The following is a 12,610-nucleotide window of genomic DNA, read 5'->3' as shown; positions in this document are numbered from 1 at the left end:
CTGTTGATGGGGTTTGTAACAAAAAGCCAATGAATACTCATATTTTGTTTTCAAAGCTGCACAGCTCACATGTTTTCATACAGTACATAAAGTCACGGATCAAACAATAATAATATTCTGTACACATGAGACTCCACATACAGACCACATCACTAAAATGTCTAGATCATACCCACAAACACCACAGGTGAAGGTTTATGACAGGAAAAAAACATGAAGGGGAGAAGACACTGAGTAGCCTTTATAAGATAAACTCATATTTATAAAACAATATGCAAGCTAAAATATTAAATACAACGCTTACCCAAGATGTGCTTGCAAATGGCAAAGGGGGACTTGGACTTCCTGAAGGAGAGGAATACATGTTCAGCATGCTGTCTCTGCTCTGTGCTGACCATAGACGGCGGTGCCTGTAAAACACAAAACAAAGTCAGTTTTCTGCAAGTGAGGTCGAACCACTTAGTACACAGCTTCTAAACAGGACATCAACTCTTCTCCACTGAATGACTTTGAATTAAATACCACTTTCAAAGCTTTAACAGAAGATGGCAATTTTCAAATGGCTTAACTTGTTAGCACAGTGCTGATAAAAAGTATATTTACTTCTACATCAGCTTTCAAACCAGGTTTGCAAATTTGCAACACTAGTTCTAATAAAGCTGGTCTGTATGGGAGGTTTCTAAAACCTTTTTGAACTGAGGATTAAAGGGTTAAGAGCTCTGCGATAAAAATGAGAGACGCCCCATGTAGTTATTTAAAAGCAATCAATAAAATCTTATTATGTAATGAATGGGGAGCCAGTGTAATTTGTCTGGGATTGTTTTACGAGTTCCCCGTGAGTTGCCTGGTTGCTGTTTAGTACCTGCTGTAAACAGGCGACAGCTGCATCACTACTAGGGTGTAGTAGTAGTGTGAGGACACTGATGGGTGGAGAAGTTGTTCAGCTATGTTACTGTGCAGTGTTGGTCAGACCTTATTTCAGGCAATATTTCAGAGACAGACTTGCATAAGTAAGTCTTAAGTACAGTTTTGTTGCCCAGGAAAATAAAAGGCAAACAAATTGTTTTAAACTACTAAGATATGCGATAGAAATAAACATTTTAAAGGGAATATGGTAGAATGATTATCTGTATTCTACCTGATGTTATTGTTTGTATTTGTGAAGTGTTGTTTTATCCAATTTTAATTTTACTTTCATATTAAAATCAATAAATCCTAGTCTGTATGAACTTACATGGCTAATAGCAAACATTTGAGATATTTGACAGGACACTACACAAATGGATTGAGTCGTGTTTTTTTTGTTTCTCTCTTTGTTATTAAATGTAATCAATCAGTCAATCCATTCCACCATCTAACAGCTTCTGTGCTATTAGAACTGAAAGATGAGCCCTGACTGGCAGCCACTCACTCAGCTCAATGGCAATGCCCCGAGGACAGAAAGCATCACTAAGATTGGAGACAGTACACAGTACAGTATGTACAGTGTACAGAGGAAATGTCTCGTTATAAAATCACTGTTTTTGTACCTTACAGAAGCACACAAAATAACGACAGAAAGCTTCATAAGAATGAAAAATCTTACAACTCCAAATACACAGAAATAAAAGTGAGATAGTGCAACACAGAAATTTCTATTGAGCACGCTCGCCATGATACAGCTCAGCAGGAAAGTCACATTCCAGACCTAATTGCAGTAAAAGCAGCTCTGCGGCGAAAGGCAGCAGAGGAAAGAAAGGCCTTTTTATCTGAGAGCGCAGACACGCGTACGCATACACAGACTTCATTTTTAAGCCACATAAACTACCATGGTCAGATGGCAGACAATGCACTAAAAAAAACAATACAATCTATCATCTCCCTTGATAGTAAAACATAAATGTAAAACAGATAAAGCTGCCACAATGACACGTAGTAAATAAAACGCAGAGCAATAAGAATCAAGATAATACTATGTTAGAAATGTACTGTTTATATTCTCAGCAGCATATGTAGCAGAGTAGTATCACAGACAACCACTGTTGTGGGGTCAAGCTGTGTCTTCATGTTAAGCATATCTCAACTGCTATAGGGTGAAAGGCACGGTACACCCTAAACAGGTCGCCAGTCTACCGCAGAGAGACAGGCAATCATTCACGCTCACATTTCCACCTACAGACAATTTAGAATCACCAGTTATGCTATCATGCACTCATGAATGTCTTTGACCTGTGGGATGAAGCCGGAATACCCAGTCTCCACACAGAAAACCCCGGCCAACTGGGGGATTCAAACCAACTCGGAAGTTGCTAACAAATTTGTGAAATTACATACACTTCATTAGCAGGGACAACATCCACAATTAGTCTAACAACACATCTTTAAAAGAGAAGAGAAATAAGCTTTGATTTTAGGCCTGAATCAATGAGAGGCACAAAAATGACAAGAAACATTATGTAGGCATTTAGTCATAGAACCGGAAAGGTATGAGGTGTGGTTGCACTCCTGACATTTAGACAAAAACAAAACAAAAACAAAACCCAGTATCAGCTGGGCTCTGCTTTCTAGGATAAGAGCGTTAGACTTAACTTTTTTTTTTAAATGAATGTTATGTCTTTTATAAAGGGCAAAACCTTCATATTCAGTTTTTGTAACTAAAAACAAAACAAAATTATTTTCTAGGATCTTAATAGAATTTTATTCTTTGGGTCAAAACATTTTACTTTTGAGTTTCACTGCGTAGTAATGTTACCATCACCTCACAAAGTGTAGTATTGTATTTAAATGAAAAACCAAAGATACTGCTGCATCATTGCACACATTTAGAAAAGCCATCCATTGGACCTACATGGATCACTCGGTGGGCTGGTTCCCCTGGCTGCATGTATAACACTCCTATTCTAGAGTGCACTAGTCCCAAAAGAATTAACCTGATAAGCATAATGTTAACATACTGTCACACACTGTGTTAATATAGACAGTCACTTTATTAGGGAAAACTGAATATCTAATCAGCCAACAACTTGGCAGCAACTCACTGCACTTAGGCCATGGTCAACAGGACCTGCTAAAGTTGAAACAATGCATCAGACAGGAAAAAAGGTGATTTAAATTACTTTGAATGTTATATGGTTGTTGGCGCCAGACAGGCCGGTCTGAGTATTTCAGAAACTGCTGATTTACTGCCATTTTCCCCACACAGCCATCTCTAGGTTTCACAGAGAATGATCCGGAAAAGACAAAACATCCAGTGAGCCCCAGTTCTCTGGATGAAAATGCCTTGTTGTTGTCAGAGGTCAGAGTAGGGAAGTCGAGCAGAGTCACAATAACTCATAATGAGGTCTCTGAATGCACATCACACCAAATCCTGAAGGAGATGGACTACAGCAGCAGCAGAATTAGAAAACAAAAGTCTGCTGTGACATTCGGATGGTACGGTCAGAATTTGAAAGCATGGATCTGTCGTTCCTCGTATCAACATTTACCAAAGGAAATTATTCCAGCACCTTGCTGAAGGTTTCCATGAATAATTAAAAGTTCTTAAGGTATAACGAGAGTACAACTCGGTACTAGCAACGTGTACTTAGCCAAGTGACCCGTGTGTGTGTGTGTCTGTGTGTGTACATGAATCCATAAAACAAGAGGAGCTTGATAAGCAGACATCACGAAGACACCTGCTGCTGACTGAAATATGAACATTTAGGACTTGTGCGTTTGCTAGAACATATTGTTCTCCTAACTGTGCATGACATCAGAAAGGGTGATTTTAGTTTTAAACCCTAACAAGATGGCAGAAAGTACGAGCAGACTGCAGCTAGTACTCCGACTCATGACATGCACATGGTTAGCCACTTGCTCTTAGCTGAAGTATTCAGCCTAATTTGTAGCAACGGGAGCTGTTACGAGAGGAGGGCAGAGGGTCAAACACTTGATGCGAGCGAGTGTTGGAGGAAGCACGGGATAAGCTAGCAACAGTGATATCGAGTACACCGCACCGAGATGCTCAGAGTACAAAAAAAAAAAACTTGATGTAACGGCTGAAAGGGCACCGACACGAACCGCTGAAGTTTCTGGAAAACTGAGCTACATTGGAAAGCGTCCAAACACGGAGAAATATTTTAAGGTGATGGTGCCTTGTGATAGGAACGACAGGGAACAGCGGGAGAAATGTTTGGAGAAAGAGCGGATTATTTTTTTCTCTCTGCGGGATGGAGACAACCCAGGCGCTGCGCCACGCATCGCTCACATTCTCCGGTAAAAACTGAACACATTAAACAACAACCGGGACCAAAATGACCCCCGCCGGAGCCCCCAACCGCCTAACTCCACCCAAGACTGAGTTAAGATACGTTCACCGTCCCTCTCAGGGCCGCAGACCGGCAGTGAATGTCTCACCATTAAAACTTTGGCAGCGCTTTCCAGCTGTGTGATCACTTCTGGTGCACCGACCGCCGCCATCATCGTCCCTCTCCAATGACGCGCCATGCGCTCTGCATTGTGGGATTACTGCGCTGGTTACCCGTCGCGTGCACACGGCGGGTTATGTAACCACAACAAGTTTGTGGTTGCCACTGTGACGGCTCGTGCAGCCAGCAACATATTCAGTTATTATTATTATTGGTGTTGTTGGGAATGGATTAGAAGTAGATACATCCACAATCGACCTGAAAATGAATGTTATTCTTGGATATTTTTTTTAAAATTTAAATCAACATTTGTTTAAACGTACACACGTATACTTATAAGTTACTAATACGTTTTTTGTTCTTTACTATTGCAATAACGGTTGCATTTCTGTCATATTTCTGATCAATTTAATAGCAGATTTTTCAGAATAACCTAAAGATTATGCTATATTATGGCTATATCAGTGTCAGTATTGTGTAGATTATACAATTAATACTAAAATGTCACTTATATTGCACTTATGCTGTAGTCTTCACTATGCCAAAGGTTTCAAACTGGCCCATTGTAAGGCTTAGCAAAGTGAAGTCATTATTCTACTTTATTAATACAATGCATTGCTGTTCACTTCACGGGTGGGAATTGTATTTCTAGACAGAAATCAGAAAGATGTAAAATACAGTTGTTGTTGTTGGTTCCGGGTTTTTTTTTTTGCCTCTCCCCTCTGATCTATAATCTGCCTGTAATGACAGTATACTCGAAGGACGTGAATAATTTCACTAGTCTGGCCCACTTGAGATCAAATTCGCCCATATGTGGCCATGAAGCTAAATACTCCTGTTCTTTGTAACAACAAACTGTAAGAAGCTACATACATGTTACATATCAAATTTTTAAAGCAAGAATTAAAAGCAAGAGCTCCTTATATTCAAACATCTGTCAGAATGTAGGTAAGTTAGGCACAGCAATTAGGATTCTTTCAAGTGTTGAAAATATTGCAACTTCCAATGATGTTATCCTATTTTTAAGTAACATCAACCCCCTATCTTTTAAACTACCAAGTTTAAAAAGTAAGTTTCAGGAGTTAATACATTTTTTAAGAAAAGTCAAACTGTACAAACTTTTGAATTCATGTTTCTATCAATCAGTACGGAACTTCTGTGTCATGTTCCTTTTATAAAGTAATTCACGAGAATCCAAGCTGGTTAATTTAATTTATACATATATTTTACACACAAGGACAGTGAAAGAATTTACAAATTCTCAGTTCATACATAAATGTAAAAAAAGAGAGAGCTGTCCAAATTACATCATCTATAATACTGTGTAGACATGTTTTAACATTAGCACAGGGGAACTCGGGGGAGGGGAAAAAAGGAGAAAAGATACAAAAAAATATGTATATCTGTATAAATATAAATTCAAGAGTAACAGAATTTTATCACACATTAAAGACAAGCAAAGACTTTGTAGAGTAAAAACACAAAATGTAAAGGATACATGAGTAAGTCTTGAGAAGAAATCAGAATAGAGGACAAAGTCAGTCAAAGATTGTCAGTCACTACTCTCAAACCTTAAAAACAGAAAAACGAAACATATCCAAGAAACACCTCACACACTTTGTGGCACTCACACACTCAGCAGAGAGCCATGGCTGTAATTATAAAGCTTTTTTTGTTTTATCTTTTTTTGTTAAAGGAGCAGTTCATCCTGGTCAGTGTGGATTGGCAATGCAGTCAATGATATTTAGAGAAGTGTTAGATGTCTGGACCAGCTGAGAGAGAAAAAAAATGAATGGGGAAACAGCAACAGAGCAGTGAGGCGATGCATCACCACATCATCTGTGATGGATCCCATTTTATCAGCCCGCAGACAAAACTTTGGCTGTGTTTACACACACAATGCTGCTACTCTACCTTAAACCACCACTGGACACAGTCATAACAAATAGCTAAACTATGTTTTGAACAATGCAACAGATGATTAAATCTGATGTGAAATTTGAACTTTGAACTATCCACTTCGGTCTGGAGAAAGAAAAACAAAAAAAAAAAAAACAACCAAGGAGCAGCTTCCGAAGTTTAAACAACACCTGAGATGTAACACTGTACAGTGGTGAAAACCCTGTTTCCCTTTCCTAAAACAATGCATAGCAACTAAAAAAGTTACAAAAAAAATAATAACTGAAAAAAAGCTATCTGAATGCTGTGTATTGACCATTACTGTAATATTCTTAACATGTCAAAACTGTGCGTATGATCATATTGTAAATAACTTTGTAATTGTAATCTTTGTATGTTTTTTTTAAATCATGGTTAAAGACGGTCTTGACCCATCCGTGCACTCCAATTTAAAATTTGACTCATTAAAAAAAAATTACTAAATAAAATCTACAATAAACAAAGCTCTAGATTAGCAAAACAGCATTACTGCTATTTTTAAATTTTTTTAAAGATATTGCAGTAATATTGCACTGTTGATTGTTGACTTTTAATTGAAAATCTGATCTGCTCATTCTAAATTAAAGAGTGACTGTCGTGTGTAAGCACAGCAAGCGCTGATGTGAAATAGAGCACGCTCTGTTGCCTTCCCCCAATCAAGAATAACAACAGGTATAAGAAGTCTCTGAAAATTATGACCAAAGTAAGAAGGCAGTCGTTTAACATTGTGTTGCTCGTGTTAGTTAAGGCACGTTTACAGGGAAAAAAAGCAAAACAACAAAAATCAACTGTAACAAATCTTATCCACACAGAATCGCTCGAAAGCTGTGACCTCTTCAGCGTCCCCAATCATCGAGAGAAATTTAGAATACTCCTGGAAAGTTTGGGATTAATTTACCAAACAGTTCAATTCGGCAGAATTGCTGGCTGATTGTCTGTAAGCAAGAATGTACTGGATGTTAGCGTCATCTGATGAGCAGCAGTCCAACACACAACATGGCACTGGTCTGTAGTAAAAAGTACAGAGTTACACACACAAACACTTGAACTTGTGGTCATTTTGGATAAATAAAAGAACATGTACCAAAACACTAACTCTTTGTTGAAGTTGTAAATAGAGAAAGCTATTCATATTCATATTCTTTTTTTCCTCTGAATTTCCCGAAGCCAACTTTCCTCCCTGCTCTTCATCTCCTAACTCGATTCCATCTCTCTCTCTGAAACAGAAACACTTCTGACTCCTCTCCTCTACACTCAGGGCCAGCCTGGCTGCAGCAGGAGAAGAGCCTACCTTCGAATGTGCTGCGACACTTATCATCATCCACACCCCCACGCTCGTCGTCGAGTGGCGTCACGCACTCTGATATTCAGTTAGAAAGGCACTCAGCTCGTTACTTTCAAACCCCAGACACACTTAAGTCGACACTTCTTTCACCACAACCACAAAAAAAACATGTAATAACAATTATAATAATAATGTAAATAATATTAAACACAATAATAAGCAGCATGATGTAACTGAAAAGAGAATATATATATATATATATATTTATATAAACCAATATATTTGTACATTTCAGAACTAAATTTTTAAAAGGATAGTAAGTGTTTAGAAAACTATATATAATGTTTTTTGTATTGCACATAGTCATACTATCACATGTTTGGCTGTTGTAAGGACATGTTGCTTTGTTTTGTTGTTTTTCTTTCATGATATCCTCCAGATCACAGGAGATTGGTTAAGTTACAATTTACAAAGTTACAACTGTCGGACTGATCTTTGCTATATAGCTGTACAAGTGTGCATCTTAGTGAATATGTGTGTGTATTTGGAGCTTTGATTCTCAGTCCAACCCAACTAACTAAGCCTAATCTGACCCAACAGATCCTGTATAGATCAGGGGGGTTCTCTTAATTCTCTTGAAGACTGAGAAAATATGTGAAGTGCTAGCAACCTGCCCCACAGTAAACAGATAGTATAATTTCAATACAAGAGCTTCTTTCATCTGATCTAACTCAAGAGAAGAATTTACTGCAAACTAAACCTGGCTTGACTTTTAGAGCCCAATTTAGAGCCAAGTTAGGACAGAAACTCTGTGATTGGAAGCATTTTAACAACACAAGAATATTTCTAACAGAAAACTGAGTTAAAAAGCATCAGGCTCCAAAACATTACACTGAGCTGAAGTTGGCACAAAATGAGGCAGGTGTGGATATATAAGATTCTGAAAACTGCTGCAAAAAAAAAAAAAAAAAAAAAAAAAAAAAAGGACACATTTTTCTCTCACACCACAAGAATGCAACTCTTTTTTTTGTGGCTGAGTGTGTGTCAAAGGACTCTGGAAGAATTTCTTTGTCCACCTAGTGTGAGCCAACCTCTTGAAACCTCAATATAGACACTGAAATCAACCTGAAATCCAACATCCCTACACTACTGAGCTGTGTGTGCGTGTGTGTGTGCGTGTCTTTGTAGCTTATTTTGCAGCAGCTGTGAAAACAGGCGCAATCAACAAGTAAACTGGTTCCACTCTTCACATTGCTGTGTCAAATATTTGAGTGTAAAGCAGCTCAGTTAGAACAGGAAGTAGATCCTGTGTCTGAAGGTCACTGTGGAGGTGTTTTAATTGTCCGTAAGACCAAAGGTGGAAGGAATGGGACAAGAGGCTCCTGGAAGAACCAGAATCTCCTTTCGACCAGTACAGTGTCTGAGTCCTGCTCTCCTGACCACCTACGTTTCACCCTCGATGTGGGTGCTCACACCTGCCGTTTCTTGGTCCCAGATGAGGGGGATGTTTTGTATATATGCATTCCACAAGGGGGCAGTGTTCATCTACCCTGTTCTTGCAGTTCAACAATCACAGAGACACATGCACACCTCTACATATACATGAGAAGAGAAGTGATAGGTGGGAGGGTCATGAGCTGAATGACAAGGGCAGCTAAGAGACACGAGCCACTCAGGAAGACTGTCAGCACGCAGCTCTACACATACACGGGCTCACACCCCTCCTCCTGCTCTCCTTCTTCCTCTTCATCTTCCTCATCCTCGTCCTCCTCTTCTTGTTCCTCCTCCTCGTCTGGGCCCATTCCGATGGCTCCAGGTATGCTTAGCGACACCTCGCTTGTCTCGAGCGGTTTAGGGTAGCGGAAGGGGCAGCCGTTATCGTCAAAGAACCTGCGGAAGGTAAACTCATAGAAGGCGTGCTCTGGGTGCTTCCCATGAGGGGAGCAGAGAGCATCCAAAGCCCGGGTGCTGTCCCCGCTGTCACTCCATGCACCGGGACCACCCTCCTCCTCCACTGGGTCAAAGTTGGATGTGTCCATTGGGTGGGCGATCTTGGGCCGGTAGGGGGCCGGCTGCTGCCGCAGATTGCTAGAGAAATCCACCTGGGAGAAGAAGGGGTGAGCCTTGATCTCACCAGCGCCATTGGCACCCAGGCGATCCTCTGCAGAGCAACACAGGCGACCGATGATATCGACAGCCTCTGGGCTCAGTTTGACCTGGGCGGGCACCTGCAGAGTGCTCTCCCAGTTAATGACCTGCAGAGCCGCGAGACAATGCATGAAGTTAAATCAACAGTAAAATACGACCCAGCTCTTGTATACATACTTAATAATTGGAGAAATTCAATGCAACAGTTTTGACTTCAGCTTTAAAGTCAATATCTACAATGACAACAGGATCTGAGTAAGACAACGTCTCTACAAGGTCCACTCAGCTACTGTTCTGGAGCTGAGAACAGTAGCTGAGAAAAACACAACACGTTGTATTGTGTTTTTCCACAATACAATCAAAGGTATATAAGATTGTGGAAAAACAGATGAACCTCATGAAAAGCTATAGCGTAAACCTCATAGTGAAATTGTTTACAGCCAGATTATTGTGTTTCCAAAAACATCTGTGCAGCTGTATATATACAGTGGGCCGTACTGCAATAGACTCAATGACTGCTCATTTACTGGATGTACTTTTAATTGGATTCCAGCTGCTGTCACCTAAGTTGACTGTAATTCCATGCTATCTCATTCTTCTTCTCTATTGTTCACAGAATTTCCTACTCATGGTTTAGGCTGCATTTTCATCCACTTGTCTTTGTGTCATTTTTTTGTGCCATTGAATTTAATTGCTCTTACCGAGTCAAGCAAAGTGAACAGAAGGAGGAAATGAAGAGCTCCTAAATTGACGTCTAAAGGACAGCAAATGCAATCTGCCACTGTTTAACTGTCCTGGTCTGCTGCAGCTGATCTGATCCGGTCACTGACTCATTAGGTCACCAATTAAAATTCAAAATAAAAGCAGGGACATCCTCCCTCTTCACTGACCTTAATCTGAGTCTCAGTGGGCGTGGGGGCAAGGAAAGGCGGCTGTCCCACCAGCATCTCAAACAGGATCACTCCCACACTCCACCAGTCACACAGCTGTGTGTAACCTGCACACAACACGCAGATCAGGTCAACTGTCTAAATGCTTTCTTAGAACACAACATCCAGTACAATCAAAGGTGTGTCAGTCATCAGATACTGTGCAGTAATTATGCTTTTTATTCTCACACACCTTTGCGCAGGAGCACCTCGGGGGCGATGTAGTTGGGCGTCCCCACCAGGGAGTGTGCCAAGCAGCGTTGGTGCTGTCGGTTGGCGCGTTGCTCCAGGGTCATCAGCCGGTCGCCACACCGGCAGTTGGATACATCGTCCCAGAAATCACTGGGCTCCATGCTGTCTTGTCTAATGTGGCTCCCTGAAGACAGAAGGTGAGAGCAGATGTTTTAAAACCCCACAAAGAGAAGGACCACATACCACATTGCCTGGTGAAATTCAAATTTAACAACCTGGACAACTGACAGTACTCTTGGCAACTGCTCAAATTTGGTACCTGTAAAGTCTGAATGCACCTACATGTTCATTTAATTTTCCCTGAACACAATGTTTGAGAAAACACAATCAAAACCTGAACTCTCTCTATTAGAAATCACCAAGCATGAGTTGTACAAGAGTCCAACGAAAATTGTGTGCATGTCTGTATTTGCGCATGTCACAAACATCAACACACTAAATCCACACACGGTGTCTTCGTAGTTGAGGGAGCATGTATTTGTATGTCTGTATATTCAGATAAAAGTGTCTTACCCTTCTGGTAGTACTTGGAGTTGTGTGTCCAGCGGAAGCCTGTGCACAAACCAAAATCTGTCAGCTTGATATGTCCATCCAGGTCAATGAGGATGTTGTCTGGCTTGATGTCGCGGTGAATAAAGCCCATCTTGTGTACGCTCTCGATGGCTAGTGTCAGCTCTGCCACATAGAAGCGTGCCAGAAGTTCGGGGAAGACCCCCATTCGGATGAGCAAGCTCATCATGTCTCCGCCGGGGATGTAGTCCATGACGAAGTAGAGGCTGTCACGGTCTTGGAAGGAGTAGTAGAGACGCACCACCCACTCGTTGTCCGCTTCCGCCAGGATATCGCGCTCTGCCTTCACGTGAGCCACCTGCGTTAACGATAATCCTGATTTAGCCTGTTGCATAACATCTTATCACAATCAGTAGTGTCCACAAAGACACAAATGTGTTGAACCGCTGTTCTACAAACATAGAAAAAAATGTGTAAATACTTTTATACACCTGGTGAAAATGCACAGGCCAGAACTCAAAAGGCAAAAGGAGTGTAGTAAAGCAATAAAAATGCATAAACTCACCTGGTTACGATTAAGGACATCTTTCTTGCGCAGTGTTTTCATGGCATAAAGTGCACCAGTGTCGACTTTACGTGTAAGACATACTTCGCCAAAAGCACCTATGCCCAGCGTCTTGATTTTGACAAACATGGACTTGTCCATTTTGGCACGGCGTAGCCTGTTATAGTTGGACTCTTTCTGGTACAGCATCTTCCTCATTTGTTCTTGCTCTGCTTCGGAAAGGCCGGCCTGGACAGGAAGAAGAAGAGAGGTTGAAGAGGATCAGTAAAGGGAGGACATAACGGCTATGCAACCTCTTCAAAAGCAGCCTTAGAAATAGTTTAAGGATGAGATCATTTTTCAACACTGATTAATAATGACCAAGGAATGAGGCTTGAGCTGAATTCAGTGACTTGACCTTTACTGCTTGTTTAACTCATTACATGACTTAACTGTCTGGGTCTGACTGTGGTGTTTTTTTCTATTCTAAGCATGCCTTTAGGTCACAGCAAAAATAAATAAATACATTTTAAATGCAGAGGCCAAAGTTCTGATTCAGGACAAACACATCAAACACAAATGAGAAGTCATTTCGAGACAAAGATCTTACTGTCTACAG

The 12,610-nt window shown here is 40.6% G+C and overlaps 2 protein-coding genes and 1 long non-coding RNA gene across 3 annotated transcripts in view; all 3 read right to left on the bottom strand.

The window, feature by feature from the left end:
- xpo4 (exportin 4) overlaps positions 1 to 4,503 on the bottom strand; it is a 54,793-nt gene extending 50,290 nt beyond the window's left edge. The window contains exons 1-2 of the mRNA XM_040034659.1: positions 4,375 to 4,503; positions 305 to 410 (exon numbers count right to left, since the gene is read on the bottom strand). Of these exons, the coding sequence (XP_039890593.1) occupies positions 305 to 410; positions 4,375 to 4,464 (196 nt within the window). The 5' untranslated portion in view covers positions 4,465 to 4,503. The remainder of the gene's footprint in view (positions 1 to 304; positions 411 to 4,374) is intronic.
- LOC120735355 lies at positions 1,642 to 4,361 on the bottom strand. Its single transcript, XR_005696234.1, has 2 exons — positions 2,156 to 4,361; positions 1,642 to 2,057 (listed from the first exon to the last, which is right to left on the bottom strand). It is a non-coding gene; the product is annotated as an uncharacterized LOC120735355 (long non-coding RNA).
- Positions 4,504 to 5,578: 1,075 nt separating the features above from the next.
- The window catches only part of lats2 (large tumor suppressor kinase 2), a 29,895-nt gene continuing 22,863 nt past the window's right edge, over positions 5,579 to 12,610 (bottom strand). The window contains exons 5-9 of the mRNA XM_040034657.1: positions 12,013 to 12,240; positions 11,451 to 11,805; positions 10,879 to 11,061; positions 10,647 to 10,753; positions 5,579 to 9,863 (exon numbers count right to left, since the gene is read on the bottom strand). Coding sequence (XP_039890591.1) covers positions 9,306 to 9,863; positions 10,647 to 10,753; positions 10,879 to 11,061; positions 11,451 to 11,805; positions 12,013 to 12,240 — 1,431 coding nt within the window. The 3' untranslated portion in view covers positions 5,579 to 9,305. The remainder of the gene's footprint in view (positions 9,864 to 10,646; positions 10,754 to 10,878; positions 11,062 to 11,450; positions 11,806 to 12,012; positions 12,241 to 12,610) is intronic.

The sequence above is a fragment of the Simochromis diagramma genome, unplaced genomic scaffold (genome assembly GCF_900408965.1).
Source record: "Simochromis diagramma unplaced genomic scaffold, fSimDia1.1 OVJJ01000091.1, whole genome shotgun sequence".
Classification (NCBI taxonomy): domain Eukaryota; kingdom Metazoa; phylum Chordata; class Actinopteri; order Cichliformes; family Cichlidae; genus Simochromis; species Simochromis diagramma.
Note: the sequence above shows the minus strand (reverse complement) of the source record. Positions and strands in the feature narration are given on the sequence as shown.